This window comes from Scaptodrosophila lebanonensis, unplaced genomic scaffold (genome assembly GCF_003285725.1).
Source record: "Scaptodrosophila lebanonensis strain 11010-0011.00,11010-0021.00 unplaced genomic scaffold, SlebRS2 tig00000053-arrow-pilon, whole genome shotgun sequence".
Taxonomy (NCBI): domain Eukaryota; kingdom Metazoa; phylum Arthropoda; class Insecta; order Diptera; family Drosophilidae; genus Scaptodrosophila; species Scaptodrosophila lebanonensis.
The window spans coordinates 8,070,402-8,087,047 of record NW_022060548.1 but is presented as its reverse complement, the minus strand read 5'-3'; the positions used below and the strand labels follow the sequence as shown (position 1 = coordinate 8,087,047).

At 35.7% G+C, this 16,646-nt stretch overlaps 4 protein-coding genes across 5 annotated transcripts; 1 reads left to right on the top strand and 3 right to left on the bottom strand.

Annotated features, from left to right (window-relative positions):
- Positions 1–5,338: 5,338 nt before the first annotated feature.
- On the top strand, positions 5,339–9,111 carry LOC115623572 (ubiquitin domain-containing protein 1). 2 transcript variants are annotated; one of them, XM_030517968.1, is made up of 5 exons: positions 5,339–5,517; positions 5,771–5,979; positions 6,046–6,298; positions 7,316–7,556; positions 7,613–9,110. In XM_030517968.1, exons 2-5 carry the CDS (start codon positions 5,895–5,897, stop codon positions 7,793–7,795), a joined length of 762 nt encoding a protein of 253 aa, XP_030373828.1. In that variant the 5' UTR covers positions 5,339–5,517; positions 5,771–5,894; the 3' UTR covers positions 7,796–9,110. The 2 variants fall into 2 exon arrangements, with proteins under 2 accessions (XP_030373828.1, XP_030373829.1); XM_030517969.1 differs by lacking the exon at positions 5,339–5,517 and having other exon boundaries at positions 5,534–5,979; positions 7,613–9,111.
- Positions 9,112–10,081: 970 nt separating this feature from the next.
- LOC115623920 (odorant receptor 83a-like) lies at positions 10,082–11,726 on the bottom strand. The gene is made up of 4 exons (XM_030518477.1): positions 11,175–11,726; positions 10,813–11,012; positions 10,207–10,753; positions 10,082–10,144 (listed from the first exon to the last, which is right to left on the bottom strand). Exons 1-4 carry the CDS (start codon positions 11,724–11,726, stop codon positions 10,082–10,084), a joined length of 1,362 nt encoding a protein of 453 aa, XP_030374337.1.
- A 791-nt stretch (positions 11,727–12,517) lies between these two features.
- LOC115623918 (odorant receptor 83a) lies at positions 12,518–14,230 on the bottom strand. The gene is made up of 4 exons (XM_030518474.1): positions 13,673–14,230; positions 13,339–13,538; positions 12,735–13,281; positions 12,518–12,577 (listed from the first exon to the last, which is right to left on the bottom strand). The coding sequence occupies exons 1-4, from the start codon at positions 14,228–14,230 to the stop codon at positions 12,518–12,520; spliced, it is 1,365 nt and encodes a 454-aa protein (XP_030374334.1).
- A 318-nt stretch (positions 14,231–14,548) lies between these two features.
- Positions 14,549–15,408, bottom strand: LOC115624268 (granzyme M-like). The gene is made up of 2 exons (XM_030518894.1): positions 14,863–15,408; positions 14,549–14,802 (listed from the first exon to the last, which is right to left on the bottom strand). Exons 1-2 carry the CDS (start codon positions 15,367–15,369, stop codon positions 14,599–14,601), a joined length of 711 nt encoding a protein of 236 aa, XP_030374754.1. The 5' UTR covers positions 15,370–15,408; the 3' UTR covers positions 14,549–14,598.
- Between the last annotated feature and the right edge of the window lie 1,238 nt (positions 15,409–16,646).

Sequence of the window (16,646 nt, the reverse complement as noted above, 5' to 3'; positions counted from 1 at the left end):
ATAATGAGAGCAATAAAATATGCAGCCAACATCAAGGCGTCGGCAGTTTTTAAAGCTCTGGGTAATGGTGGTGACACGGCAGAATCTGTTCTAAGGGGGAGGTGGTGTGGCTTTTGATCGCCTGAAGTAGTTTCAAATGGGTGTGGAGGCTTCGAGTTGCACGTCAAGTTCAGTTGCATTGTTAAGGCCTGATTTATATGCCTGTTAAGTGGTAAGGAAATTATGTTTGCAAATGAAATGAAAAAATAAAGTATTACTCAAAAATGAAGTTTGGAGTTTAAAAAAGCGAATGTGTTTTTAAATATTTTAAAGCACATATAATAAGTATATTAACAGAGTTGTCTTTAAAACTGCTTTTAGCAATAAATTGATATCATATAAACCTAATTTCTGCCAAATATGTAACATTTCAAAAAGAAAAACACTAAATAAAGTAAATAATTAAAGTATTATAAATATTTTTACTAATTTTCTATGTGGCTATGAAATAAACTATATATCATATGCTTTAAAGAAGGTATTTAGGGCATTACCTTGATACTTAGTTAATATAATAGATATCTGAATTTCCCAGGAAGTTTACGCTAACAAAAGAAAAAGGGTTCGATAAGCTAGTAGTTCCAAAATTGTATTTAAAAAATCCAAATTATGAAATTAATTATTATAATTATGAAAAGTTTCGTAATAGGTCCAGGTAAGTTCAAATAGGCATTTGAATGTTTTAGATAAATGTTAAGGAATTTTTTGTACTTAAACCTAACCAGGTTTATAGCTATTTCTGTTTCTGTCTAAATTCTGATATATAAATATCTGTCGTCTTTCAGAAATAATTGCTTCTTACGCTGCTATTACAAAGAATTTGGAAAAATATCTGTCAACATATTTAATATTAAGCATCTTGCAAATATACGAAATCTTTCGAAAATTGTTTATTTAGATGCTTTAGAACCACAGGTAGTAATTATTTAATGTCAATAGTATTGATGGAGATATTGGCTTAAAGCGAACAAACTGATGGACCGAATATATACTATATAACGTTATAAACTATGTAACGGGACGTCAAAAACATATTAATGTTTGAATTGAATGGATTAATAACAATGTTGTCTTCAATAATATTTAATATTAATTGCTTTAGTTGAAATTGAAGTAATAAACTATAAGTAACACTCTCAAAACTGCAAAGTTTTGAAAAGTTCGAAAGAAGGCTCAATATGAATTTATTTGTTTGCGAATATTAAAAACGTTTTCTTTGTAGTTAAAGCAGTTTAAAAGGTTTCATTAAAACGTATTTCTCTAATTTAAGCCCATTATTTATTTAATTTTTCCTTGAATCAGCAATTTGGTATTTTCCTTTATCAAACCATTTAATCGCATTAAAAACTAAATGAACTAAATACGTTTTCTTTGTGCCATTCACGTTGTCTGTGAGTCAAAATAAATTCCCAACTTAACTTCCTGTGCATAAAATATTTTGTTTCCTTTTCAGCATTTAACCGTTAAGCGTATTATATATATAAGTATTTGTTCCCTCTTGCTATATGTAAATAAAGTATATCTTTTATCTTCAAAATGCATTCAACTCTGAGTCAGTGAAGTTAAGTGTTTTTTGCATCGCCTTGTTCTTTGCTTTACCAATTTTCGATTTGTTTATTTTTTATGCCTTGGCTTTGTTTTATTTGTTGTTGGTTTTGGACGCGCCAATTAAATTGCATTAAAATGCAAGAATCGCACATTAATTTGAAATGCTTGTATGCATGCAGATTTCTGGAGATTATGGCTCTGCTTATTCATATTAATTTGTTACTTCACCCAATTCAGCTCGACTTGAATAAAACATAATAATTATGCGCCATGACTCACAATGAATGTTATTTAATAACAACCAAAAAAAATGGCGCTTTACGTAACGCGTATCTTAAATCGAAACTCGTGTTTAATTTCGTTTGTTGTGTCTCTTTTGGATTTTTGGCAGATTGGATGAGTTGTCTTTTATGAGCATCTTGTGGTTTTTTAAAGGAATTATTTGGCTTTTGATGAATTTTTTAATTTTGTTTCTTTTTGTTTTTAGGCAGTTGCGATGAGTGTGTTTTTATATTGAAGGACTAGTTCATAAACTACTATGAGAAAAAAATACTCTTTCATTAGTTATTCATGCAGAAAACACGCCTTAACTTGTTGCCAATGCTGATTTAATGCTAATTTTAGGGCTCATAAACATAAATTATTATCTCTACTAAATTTGAGGGCATATATTGCAGATGTTCTTAGAAGCTATCAACGTCATTTTTGGATTTAAACAAGTATGTATGCAAATTAGTTTACGATTTGCTTTCCAAAGCCCAAAACACAGTTATTTGTGCTACAAAACCTACAGCGGCAATTGCTTGAGTACAACAAAATAAATAAACATTGCGAATTTTTGTTTGACACCCAAACAGAGGCCAGATTTTGTTGAGCTTAATGAGTAGAATACACAAATAAGCTGAGAAAGATGGTCGAAAGAGCAGCAGACTCGCAGACTCGTCTGTAATATAAACAAGCCCCGAAGTATTAGCGTGGAGGCGGTTTCGACCATAAAAATTGAGTAAAGATCGAGTGAGACTGATTGAAAATGCCAAACAGATGAGCAAGTACGTCGGAGTTGGCTAAAAAAAGAGAGCAGAAGGTCGTGATTGGGGAATGTTGTGAAAAGTCTGTACTAATTAAAATTTGATTTCACTACCGGCTTGAAATCGAGTAATTTGAGAGGAAGAAGAAAAAACCCAATCAGCACAGTTAACAATATTATGTTAAATGCCAAAAGACGTCTTGCTAATTTAATTTTTTTTAATTTATAGAACAACTTTTTGTTATTCTTTTGTTTAAGGTGTGTTGGAACGAGTTTCGGCTTCAGTCTCCGAAGCCATTTCAGCTAAATAGTCCGTTTGTTTATATGCTAAAAATGTACATATAATATTTTTTATAGCCAGCAGCAGATGAAAAGCAAAAGTAAACCCAGCCAAGGTTTGTTTTACAGAAACCCGTTAGCAAACACACACGGACACACAAAAGAAAACAGAAAGAGATTTGTACATTGTTTAGATATAGTATGGTAGTTGGAATAACTTTCACACATAAAATTGTACCGTTTTTATGCTGCGACAGTCACCGACGATGAAATGGCATAAAGAAAAGGCCACGAAAAATGATGTTGGCTGTGGCAACTGTCTGCTGGAAATCGCAGCAGCTTCAATCAACTTGTTAACTGTTTGTGGTAGCTGCTGCGTCTTTTTCTTTCTTTTTATTTAACTTCTTTTCTGTTGGTGTTGTTGACGATAGTGAGAGTGGGAAGCGAGGTGAATGGGAGTGAGCGCAAGTTATAGATGCTTCACTTTTGGAATAATTGTTATGTGGCAACAATTTGGCAAGAAAAACACTTTGTTTTTGATTTCACTTAAGCATATGTAACTTTTTTCGCGCATTTCAAGATTTTGTTTGGTAATTTTGTTGATTGCCACAAAATTTCACTAATTAAAAATTCAACTTTTTTCATTTCTGCAGCGCTTGCGTGGCTTACATTTTCAAATTTTTCGATTCGTATTCAATTTCTTTTATTCAATTTTTTCTTTGCTGTTGCGCTTTTTTTGGCTTACTTAGAGCTGTTGTTGTTGGTATTGTTGTGGCTGCAATAAACTTTAAGCCAGTTATACACACACAGCTACACACATTTACGCACACACACAGGCCCACACATGCACACACACACACACTCGTTCACTACGCATGCGCGCACGTACCGTTTTCGGCCCTCGTTCGTGTCTACGACGTGGATTTTGCTTTTCAAATTTTCTGTCCGCGCTGAGCACTTTTCGAGTTCGTTGTCTTCGCCAAACTGAATTGAAGTCTTTCGTTTTTGCTCATTGGAAGTGGTAGTGGCTGGCACTGCGGCCCATTCTCTGGCACCGTCTCCGTTTCGTCTCCATCTCCAGTTCCGTCTCAGCATTGGCGCTCGTTACTTGATTGGAATGTAATTTTATGAGCGCGCATGTTTTGGGCCGTACCGTTGGTACTGTTGTAGTTGTTTTTGTTGTTATAGCTGGAGCTCTTGACTTGGCTGTCTTTTACTTTAAAAACAGATACGTGTTGGTAACGAATTGTAGTACTTGGCCAAGAATTTGTTGCTGGCCAGCTCACTTAATCAATTAATTGAAACAAAGTCCAACAGTTACTTTTTAGTATGTGTAGCATAACAAATTTTCTATGAAATTATTTTCATTATTTTAAATCTGAAAAACACAATAATTTAAATATTTTATTTAAGCAAATAAAAGATCAATTTTGTTAAAACATTGAAAAACCATTTATTTTTACAGTCACAGCCAAATGTCAAATTTTCTTTATTATTTCTTTATTTACTATTAATTTCCCCAATACCGTTATTTTTCAATTTCCGTCCGTATTTAAAAAATACTCACTTCACTCAAAAGTAACCGCTCACAGCTAAACACACCAATAACCATTTTTTGTTCTCCCTCTCCGCTTTATGGATATTATAATTCGTACACGTTTATGTATTTCTTTTTTTGCGACAACTTTGTCGAGGTCGTCTGGTTTCTTGTTTTGCTTTTCTACAGCCGAAGGCGCTGCTTTCTGTGGCGTCTTTGGCTTTTGCTCCACAATTCCAGATTGCGAGCGTTAGCGAGTGAGTGTTGCAATTGGAAACCTTCCACCAGCTGTTGGAGCATAAAGCATTATCGCGCATGCGCGACAGTTCCCGTTGCATACAAAGAGAGCCACAAAGAGCGCTTGTGCATTTGAAGAGTGCAACAAAAAACAAATAAATACTCTTTGGATTGTATAAAATAGGCATACAATTAAATTTAAATGAAAAAGGCTCTACTAATTTACCTTCAAATATTTCATTTAATTTAATGTTTTCTTTTTGTATTTTGTAAGTAAATTTAAAATTTTCAAGTTTCTGAAGGCCTTTTTAAACATTTTGTAGCCGCGTGTGGCTTTTCGACGATGTCCAGCACTGTTTCGTACAATCGATTTTGCATGAATTGCGTGAAGTATGGATGAATAAAGTATAGATGTAGCGGAGGACTTCAAGTTTTTTGTAAAACTAATTCGATGTGGCTTTTATCACAAACAACGTTAAATGTAAATACGTAAATAAACAAAAAACCAATTTACAGAGTTTTATAAACATTTTGATGGCATGCTATTAATATCGGTAAAGTCGACGGTACATCGATATCTACTTCCGATGATTAAGTCGATAGAAATACTCATATCGATAGTCAGATGTGCAGCTTGAATTCCCATCCCTAGTCACATCCCTAGCCCGACTCGACTCCGTTGCCTTTTTGTGAGTGTAAAATGTTTGGCAATAAATAGATAAAGGCAAAAATTTAAATAAAAAAATATAAATTTGTACACGCGCGCGTACGCACGGCAACGTGTGCCTTTTCAAAGACGCGAGATCAACAACATATCGTACAATAAAATCGCCAACGTACAAATAATAATGTAAGTGCCTGAAAATAAATATATGTACATACATACATATGTATGTATTTTCAGTCAGGTTGAATGCATTGCGCGCTGCTGCTGCCGTGTCCGGTTTTGACATTGTTGTTCTTGTTGCTGCTGTCGGCGCCGTAATACTGTAATATACTTAAAATAAAGTAGTCGCATAAATAAAAACGGCAACAACAATAAGGCAGAAGTAGAGCGTAATTGTGCACAAAAGTAACAAGAAAATAACATAATACATACATAGCGCAAAAAGACAATATTCAACAAAAACAATAACGGTTAAGTTGAGCGATTGTGCGTACGTCGTGCTGTGTGTGCGTGTGCGAAAGATTCCGAATCAGCACAAATTCTTAATCTTGGCCAGCAAAATGGGTGCCTGTGTCTGTCGCATGAATCCCGATAATGAGACGATGAGCGTATCATCGGCGAGCGTGTCACGCCAGCCCAGCGCAGGTGAGTGCGGTGGTAATTGCCAATTACCTGAAATTCTGTTTTTAATTCTCTTTGTTGCTCTTTAAGGTATCGCTTTGGGCGGCGCTGCTCGCAAGAATCGTCCACTTTGCCATGAGACCATACGCTGGCGTTCCGATGTACCACTCACCGAGGGCCAGCTGCGCTCTAAACGAGATGAGTTTTGGGACACGGCCCCGGCATTTGATGGACGCAAAGAGATTTGGGATGCATTGCGTGCGGCCACGAATGCAGCGGAAGCTTTAGATTGGAGCATGGCGCAAGCCATACTCGACGGCGCTAATGTTTCTGTGCCAAATGGGTAAGCCAGCTACAGTCGCAAACCTCGCCCCACCATTTTGAAATGCTTGTATCAATCATCACATTTGGGGAGGGGCTATTGTAATGAGTGTTGGTCGCACAAGGTACTAATTATATTTGTTAGCGCGCTGCTAACGACCAGGCGCACAGAAAATCAATAATACACACATGGCTATACACTGATTTGTCAGCCGTAACTCCATCAAGGTATAAACGACGCTTCGCTCCGTCCGTTCGTCCGTTCATCAGTTTGCAACGATTTGTTTGTCTTACCTACACACGAAAGGTCCGACACAGAGGGGGTTTATCGCCTGCCCGATCGTTTGCTTTTATTAGAAATCGATTTTCGACTCGCTAACTGAGTGACTGCCTGACATTTGGTTTGCACTTCATGCGGGCATCAAATATACAAGTATTTTTCTATATATACATACATACATATATACATTCATATTTGTATGTTCGTACATACATATATGGTGTGTATTTGTGAAATTCATTTAAATGCAACGCATTGCGCGTTTTATGACCTTATGCATTATTAGTTTTAGAAATGTGTGCATGTATATGTGAGTGTATAGTATATAGTATATTTTTGGCACTTGGTGTTGTGTTTTCACTGAGCGCGACTCGAATTTCACTTTTTTTATCAGCCATTAGCTGATAGAGCATTGGCATTTGAATGTTTATTAAGCATTAGCACTAAATGTGGCTTAATAATGATAAGATAACGACTTAAGTCATATTTTTAAACAAAAAGATAAGGAGAAACATTTTAATTGCAAAATTTTATGCTTACCTTTTCATTTTTGTAATGTTTACACGCGCCATTGGGTTATGTTTTTATATCCTGTTTTTGAAGACTGAATGCTTAATAAATGTAACAATCGTGTGTCCCAATGTGCAGCTTATTTCAAACTATATTTAGCGCTATGATTTGATATATGCTGCCATCAATTATAGCTTTAAGATAAGATAATTATTTAATTCTAGATTAATTGTTTTTTTATGCTTGCAGCTACCTCACAGAATGCTACGATGAGCTGGGCACACAGTACAAAGTTCCCATCTATTGCCTCTCATATCCCATCAATATTGTGAAGGAGGAGAATGGCCGCGACTCGCCGGCGGAATACTCAGAGCCTGTTGATGGCGGCACTGAAATATGCTTAAAGTTGCGTATATCATCGACAATGACTGACGTAAAACTGCCAGTATACTCAAAAGATACGGTGGGCCAATGCAAAAAGAAGTTGCAGGTGAGTAAGGCATGAGATGTAGATTTCTTCAGTTGTTTCAAACAAATGTCTTGCAGGCCATTGAAGGCGTCGATGCTTGCTGCCAGCGATGGTTCTACAGCGGCAAGCTGTTGGGCGACAAAGTGCCAATCGATGAGTGCAGCATACAGCCGGGCTATGTGGTGCAAGTGATTGTTAATATCGAACATTATAATCACGACAATAGCACGAGTACGATACAAATGGCGCTCTCAAGCTAGCGGCGCACTAAACACAAACTAGTCAGTTACTGCAAAACAGCTAAAAACAAGAAGTCGTGCCGGAAAAGTTACAATAAAAATCAGCAACAACAACAGCAAGAAGCCATAACTCAGTCGCTGAACGACAGCAGCATTAATAATCGTAGCAACAACAACAATGAGCCACAGCGCCGTCAAACATACTCAGTGTGTAGCACAAAGGAATTAATTGCAAGATGCAACTGTAAATGTAATATTAAGCAGCATAGGCAACAACAAAATACGTACTGCATTTATCAAAAGCAACAATTTAAAATTGTTGTTGTCACAATTTGCACAACGCTAGTGGTTTCGTTGTTGTTGTTATCTTTGTTATGCTTTTGTATCATACAATGAATGCTGTAGGCAGTAAAATTAAAGGGAGGAGAAAACAACATTATTAATACATATACATATATATTTTTTTGATAATAATTGTATGGATACGAACACACACACACAAACAAAAACAAATACAAGCAGCTGTATTGAAAGAAAAAAAATCTATAAAAAATTTGAGTACTGCGTATGAAATAAAGCAAGTGGAAAATTATATATATATACAATGTACATTTTGATAAAAAACAAATTAATTATTAACTAATTATAAGTCTAAGCGACAGATATAGGAATGAAGAAACAAGAAGAAATCAAACAAAACAAGCCTAATTTATTTTGTATGTAACAAGCGTAGTGAAGAAGCAAACGAAACGCATAAATTTGCTCTAAGTGTTAAAATAATAGCAACAAAAATAAATATTTAGTAACAAAGTACTTTTGATACTGTTGAAAAAAAAGATTAATTAATATATACAAACAAGAAATGCTAAGCACAATGCAAACTGAGAATGATGTAAAAAAAATTAGAAAAAAAGGAAATTGTTACACACATCTCATTTGCTCAAAATAGTTAAACAACTGTTCAATTATTGGGAATAGTTTTGTGGAAATAACCGATGAGGATGCTGATAAGGCATAGAATAAACCCAAGTACCTTATAAATGTATATGATTTTTGCTTATGGTATTAAAAACACAAAAACAACATAGAAGAACACAATTACTTTAATTCATCATAATGTGAGATTAAAGTGAGAGAACAGAACAAGAAAAGCTATTCGACAACGCAAATTACATTTTTTATTCGCTTTTTATTTTATACTTGTATGACTAAGAATCGCATTTTAGTCGCAACAATTACTTTAAAATGTTCAATAAGTTGCGTGCTCGCTCAGTAAAATTACATATTGAACACAAAAGTTGTCTCTCTTGGCCTACATAATTAATTGTTCGAATGTGTTAATGTGCATGAAAAAATACCTGTGTATATTTTAAAAATGTAAATTTTAATACAAATTACTTTTTTATTACATATATCAATTGTTCAAAGAAAAAGAAATTGAAGAAAAGAACTTTAGGAAAAAATAAAATATGCAACAGTCATTGTTTTTTATTCAAAGCGGTTACTAAATTTTTAAATAGGGTAGGGGAAATTAAAAATAAGCATGACTATTAATAGAGAGGTCTTCCATGTCCATCGTGTGGCTAATATTAAAGCGTTCTGCTAAATTTTTACGGACTAAAGTCTTAAATTTTGTAAAGCAAGTTTGCAAAATTAAAAGACTTTATTTAAAAATTAAGTTTACACAAATAAAACCAATCCTAACATATATTTGTAGTACAAATCAACATTACAATAATTAACCAAACTATCTTCAAATAATTCTAAAAGCATAGATTTTTGAAAATATTTGATCCCGCTTATCTGACAGATATTTAAAAGTATGTCTAAAGCATGGTTTTTAATGAGCTTTATCGAAGGTTCCGATTACAAAATGAAGCGATTGGAATAAAGATAATAACATTTAGATATGTTGATATTTTGTTGGAATTGTAATAATTTAGGTTTAAAAAACTTTTCTATTATCTATACTAATATATTTTTTAACAGGGGAGCAAAATGGAATTTAAGCTATATTATATTATTATATTTATTTAAATTAGGAATTCATATAGGGATTAGGGAAGTTGATTATTTGAGATTCACATTTTAAATCTAGGCCAGCTTTTTAGTAAGTTGCTGCCAACTTTACGAGTATTGCTGCCAAAACTTACCGATGTAATGCTGCAAAATATGGTCAAGAATTCTGAAACGAATTTAGCTGCTGATTATATGGGAAAAAGAATTTAAATTGCCTTTATTAAAATATAAGTATTTGTTTATTTTTGTGTATCAAATTTTTTTAACAACTAATTGATATTCATTTAGTTAGGGGCTCCTCGCATCCAATTTCTGCAGCACTGTTAGAAATGAGAAGGCCATAGTGATGGTCTGAGATGAAAAAAAATATATTTTATATATTCTAACAAATCAGAACCGACTAGCTTACTTACACCTCTAAAGCGTTCGACATTCAGGAAATACATCTTGCCGGCGGTCAATTGAAAATGTTGTCTGGCATTAAGCAGGAAAAAGAGATAATCACTTCGCACATCTAGCAAATGTAAATGCCAAGGACTGCGCCACAAGGCATCGCCACAGCGTTGGCTATTCTGGTAGAGAAGCTCCGCAAAGTAGCAGATAATGAAGAGCTCGTAAAGAACCAGGAATAGGTATTGCCCCAAGGAAACCATCCTCATTAGAGAATTAGCTGTGGTGCTCTTAACCGAAACAAAAGCCACGAGGCACATGAGTAATGTCACTTCGAAGATTTTGAAGAACCAAATCGGGCTATAAAACAGTTCCATTTTCTGCAGTGTCGCAATTATATAGCGATGTTGTTGTAAACACCTCTTGAAGCTGTACTTGAAAGCAGTGCGGAAATTATGAAATCGATTGGTTCCCAGGCGAACCAATTCTTCTAGAGGCATATGTTGCTCCACAGCGTAGGCATATTGATTGCTCTCGGTATTTGTAACAGACTGTGCTTCTTCCAGGGTGCTGTTGAAGTGAAGAAATGTAACTCGAATCCAAGTATTTATACTCCCTTATATACTTACCTCAACTGTGCCATGGTAGCCCCCATTTCTGCATAGGTGGTGGCAAGAACATTCTTTAAACTACAGTAGAGTATGTCATATTGTCCGGATATCTGTATAGCCAGCACCATATGGAACCCACTAGATGAGGCAAAGGCAGCGGCTACCTGTATTTGGCCCACGGATTGCAGAAAGTAAACAACTTCATAGACAATGGGTTGCTGAAAAATAAAACAATTTAGGGATAATTTGAGCCTCAGATGAGGCAGGATAAGAATTACTTATTGAGAAAAAATTACCAATATTCTCATTAAAAAGCAACCTATTTTCAGACCAAATAAATAATTTGAAAATAGAAAATGTTACGCATAGTTTTCACTTACCCGAAAATCAAATGGATACCAGCAGGCCAAGGGCAAACTATGATCTCTGTATACAATGGGCAGTAGAAGCCAAAATACTGTGCCCAAATAGCATAAATATACATAACTTTTAATCCACAGGTTCGATTGCCTGAAGGCGCCAGCCATGGTTACATAAGTAAAGCCAATTTCTGAGCGTGTCTGATAGTTATTGTTAATGAAGTCCAATGTCTCGTTTAAGAGTCTTGGTCTGATGCGCCGAAAGTAGACCTTCATAGCTATGGTCCAAAAATAGATTATGGTTTGTATCAGACAATTGACCAAAAATTCCAGATCGCCGTGTCCGAAATAAATGACAACGGTACAGACATATAAAAAAGCTAAATGTACCGATACAAAGTAGCAAAACACTTCGTACATATAGTCGATAATGCGGAAAAGGATCGCTAAAAGTCCGGCTTCGCTGCTCCGATCAAAGCCCAAAGGATACATGGCCGCGACCTTCATAGTATGGCGTATAAAGGAGAAGAGATCCCGACGTTCATTCAAATCTGTATCGCTCTGCCTCTCCATGATTTCAAATTGTGAGACAGTCGGCCGTGTCACTGCTTTATATGGCAGACTAACTGGGAGGCGTTACTTTTTTGTTTTGTATCGTGACGAGTAAGTTGTCTTAATTGGGCGAATGGGAGTTGATAGTTTGGCTAAAGTGACATATTTAAGCAATTGATATTAATACTTAATCGCAATCACTTAATCGCTTTATATGGAATAGCATATAATAAATATGCAGACACATTGAATCGCTTTTAAAGAAGAGCGGCTTCAGTGAGATCCTGCAAGGGCAAAATATTAGACTGCATGATAAATATTTAATATATTAATAATAATAATTAGTTCGTATTTGCAACTTCAATATGTTTTTTTAACTTTAAATATGGAATTTAAAAAACTCTGGTTTTTATCTTTTTCCTTTTTTCAGCTTTTTTTGGGAGAATCTGTTGGGCGAACCGGCTAATAAAGATATCCCCACTGCTATAGGGAAGATCAAATAAATTGTACTAGTATTAATTAGCTTAACAATTTATCCAAACAAGCGCAAAATCATTATTATATATCTCCATATCTTTAATAGGTGGTTTTTTTAGTCTTTTTACTGCATAAACATTGTTTATATGCTTTTTTCCATGCTCACAGTTTGTTGAAAGAAAACGAAATAAATCAACATAAGATGGTAATTTTGATCCGTTTAAAATCATTAATTTGGACTAGATAAAGTACATAATTCGATGTTATTAGAATGTAACGAAGTTTTTAGTGTAGGATCATAGGTCTGCAAAACGGGAGATATCATCTGAGCTCCTCTAATTGCGCGCATCCATTTTTTGTAGCAACGTCAGAAACGAGAATGCCATTGTAATAGTCTGAAAAGAAACGAGATTGTTTGCTTAAGCTATGGTCAGAAAAGCAAATAATTTGCACAATAACGTCCATCATACCAATCTTTGTTATAATAATAAACTTCTTCACTTGTGTGCAGACTATTTGCATATCTGAATATTACTCATAGCGCCCACTAACCCTTCTAAAACGATCCACATTTATGTAATACATCTTGCCAGCACTCAACTGAAATTGTCGCTTTGAATTCAACATAAAGAAATTATAGTCGCTACGTATATCCAATAAATGTAAATGCCAAGGACTGCGCCACAAGGCATCGCCACAACGCTGGCTATTCTGATAGAGCAGCTCCGCAAAGTAGCAGATGATGAAGAGCTCGTAGAATATCAGCAACAGATACTGACCCAAGGAGGCCGTACGCATCACGGAATTGGTAGTGTTACTCTTAACACAAACAAAACCAACGAGGCACATGAGTAGTGTTCTCTCGAAAATTTTGAAGAACCAAATCTGATTGAAGAAAAGTTCCATTTTCTCCAGCGCTACCAAAATATAACGATGCTGCTTCAGACAACGTTTAAAGCAGCGTTTGAAGGCAGTGGGAAAATCGCAGGATCTACTATGACGCATTGCTAACAACTGATCCAGAGGTGTCTGTTCTTCCACGCAATATGAATACTGGCCGAGTTCAGCATTGGTAACCGACTGAGCAGCCTGTAGATTGCTAGTTAATTTTTGAATATTAAGAAATGGGTGTTGAAGGAATACAGCAAAGGATTACCTCAGTTCACCCATGCTAGCACCCATTTCCACATAGGTGGTGGCTATCACATTCTTCAGAGTGCAGAAGAGAACGTCATATTGTCCCAATATTAAAATAGAAAGCACCATATAGAAACCACTGGAGGAAGCGAAGGCAGCTGCAACAGTGATTTGACCCATCGATTGCAGGAAAAAAACAATTTCATAAACAACTGGTTGCTGAAAATGGGGGGAAGAGGTTATAAAGTTAGTTCTAAAGTTTTTCAATAATATCAAGGGGATAGAATATATACCATATTCTGCACTTTGATTTTAATCTTAAAATCTCGTTTATACAAAGGGTCTGTACTCACCTTATAATCAAAAGGATACCAGCAAGACAGAGGCAGACTCTTATCTCCATATGCTATGGGCAGTACCAACCAAAATATGGTGCCTATATAGCAGCAATAGCAAAATGTTTTCATCCAAATATTTGAATATTTGTTAGCCCCCTCCATTGTTACATAGCTAAAGCCAATAGCGGATCGTGTCTGATATTTGCTGTTGATATATTCGATAATTTCATTCAACAGCTTCGGTCTGACGCGACGAAAGTAAATCTGCATGGCGATGGTCCACGTAAAGATTAGAGTTTGCATGAAACAGCTAACGAAACCCTCTAGATCTGCGTTCCCACTACTGTAGGTCATGGCCGTTGTGCAGATATATAACACCAGCAGATGTATGGACACAAAATAGGAGAACTTCTCATAAAACCAGTCAATGATGGCCAGTAGTTGGGTAATTATTCCCGGCTTGTTGGCTCGAGTGTAGTGCAGTGGATACATTCCACCCACATACATCGTATAGCGAATGAATTTGAAGAGATCCCGACGCTGCCAATCCGCATTTACACTGTCAGAGCTCATGGTTTTGTGAAAATGAAAAAGTTGGTAAGCTGACGTCCTTTTATATTTAACACACATTTATAGGTGTGGAAGTGATTTATGAATGCATATATTAAGTACTTACCAAAAGTTTTAAATTATATGGCTGAAGCGCAAGAAGCTTCGCACTCGATTGGTAAAACTTTTCAGATATTAATAAATTATGAGCAGCACATTTTTTATACAATTTATCAATGGTTGGCAGCAGCAGTAAGATAATAATTTTTCAATATTTACGAATGTTTCTTTTTTTTCTATCTCAAAATATTTGTAGATGAAGTAAAAATTAGAACAATCTGTTGACCTTAAGGCATATATAATAAGTATTTATAAGAAATGTCATGCATTGTCTATTTCCCAATTGGAAATTTTTTATTATTTTTCGACTGCACATTCAGCATGGATTCCATTTGGTCTTTAATCCAGTTTCCATAGAAGCTAATGCGTGTGAAAGCAGTCGGTTTCTCCATCTCACAAGTATTCTTATCACAATACGATATAAAACCTAACAGTGTTTTAGAGTCTGCATCTATAAGTATGCCACCACTGTCGCTCTGTAAAAAGAAAATAGTCTTTTAAGTTCAATTTCTTTCTAGTTTGTTACCCGTATTTACATATTTACAAATACTTCGAAGTCCATCTGTGCGTAAAGCGCAAAATTGTTTGGCATTGCTGAATTTATTATCATATCCGCAGTCATTGTTTTCTACCATTTGGAAGCTTGTTGCAGCAATATGCGTTGGCACGCCAATTGTGTCTTGTTCCCAATCAAGCAGTAGAGCCCCCATGCCTGCCAACGTTCTGCGGTTACTTTTGTAGTTAATCGTGGTGAAGCGGGCTTTGTCTTTGGGGAACTTGGGCTCTACATGCAGAATAGCAATATCATCGCTACATTGCTGTCCAAAACGCTTGTGCCGTTTGAAGTTTTTGACTTGAAAACGTTGCGTATACGTATTGTTGTATATCTGATTGGTGCCAGCAACAATGCTCAACAATCTCAAGTTCTTTTCAACTGGTTTGGTAAGGCAATGGGCTGCGACAAGGACGAATTGCTCACTAATGATCGCGCCACTGCAGAAGTGTTTCTCTTGCTTCTTGCCAGGTGTCTGTAAGGAGACCATGAAGGGCCATTTAACATTGCTTTTGCTTTCCAGATAGGCAACATATTTTGTTTCTGCCGATCATGAGAATATTATCTATATAATATAATTAGCGTAAATATAATTTCGATACGCACCTTTTGCCGATGTCCTTAAATACTCCGCTGAGGCGAAAACTAAATAAATTGTTATAAGTTGCGCTAAAACTTCTCTCATGATCAAAGCAACGTACCTGTATGGAATGTTTTGCTGATCGCATTTGAAAAACTATGCATATCGGTGCAGTAAATTAAGCATAACGAATAGATGACAGCTTCTACACTGAGCAAAAAAATAATGAACAACGATTTTAGCAAATTAATGTAGGTGTTGTTTGCTTTACGTTTTTTTTTTTCAAATGCGAGCAGACATTATTTTGAAATTGATTCTAAAGCGTAAGAGTAGTGTGCTTGAACGTTTTGCCAGCCACAATACAGACCCATTCACATCATGATGGATACTTAGACTGAGGAAGCTATTAATTTTGAGTAAACCATTCAGCATTCGAAGTCAACTGAGCATATGCAGAGGCGCTATGTTGGCAGCACTTCAGTCTGGCTACATACGCCAAAAAGGCGAACCCAACAATGGGCCCATATGTCAGCGCAGTCCATTTGAAACATATGAGACTTACAACTATCTGTACAGTGAGCCAGTACATGTGTTTGCTTGTATGTAGGTGAGCTCCCACAGCTCGTAGCCCGAGCAGTGAGTTAAAATGCGACAAGTTTCCGCTTCCTGGCCTCCCCATGGCCATTCAGGACAATGGCGGACGTGCATGTTGCACAAAATGGAGACAGTGTGGATGCTGCAGCAGCAATGACCATCGACCAAGGACCAACACAATTCGAAAATAAAAAAAATATGTGTGGAAATGTGAAAAAGCAATCAACATCAACGAAGCTAAGCAACGGACACACAAACTAGAGATGCATGCGTGACAAGAAAAGCTGATGGTATCGCGCAGATTTAATAACCAAAAACCAATATTTTTTTCATTGATGAAATTTTAAAGTGTTTGTTTTGAGATCTCACTATTTTCTCTTCAACATTGGGAATTCTAGTCAATTTTTGGGTATCAAATATAGGTATATTTTTATTTATTTATGCAACGTATTTCTTATTGTTGTAAATGGTAGAACTCTTGTGGATTGGGTGCTTTATCGAGCTTTGCATAATTCTAGTTAATATAGTTTCCCCAATTTTCAAAGTAGATATATCTGTTATTCAATTCTATTATTATTTTTTCCAATATAAGC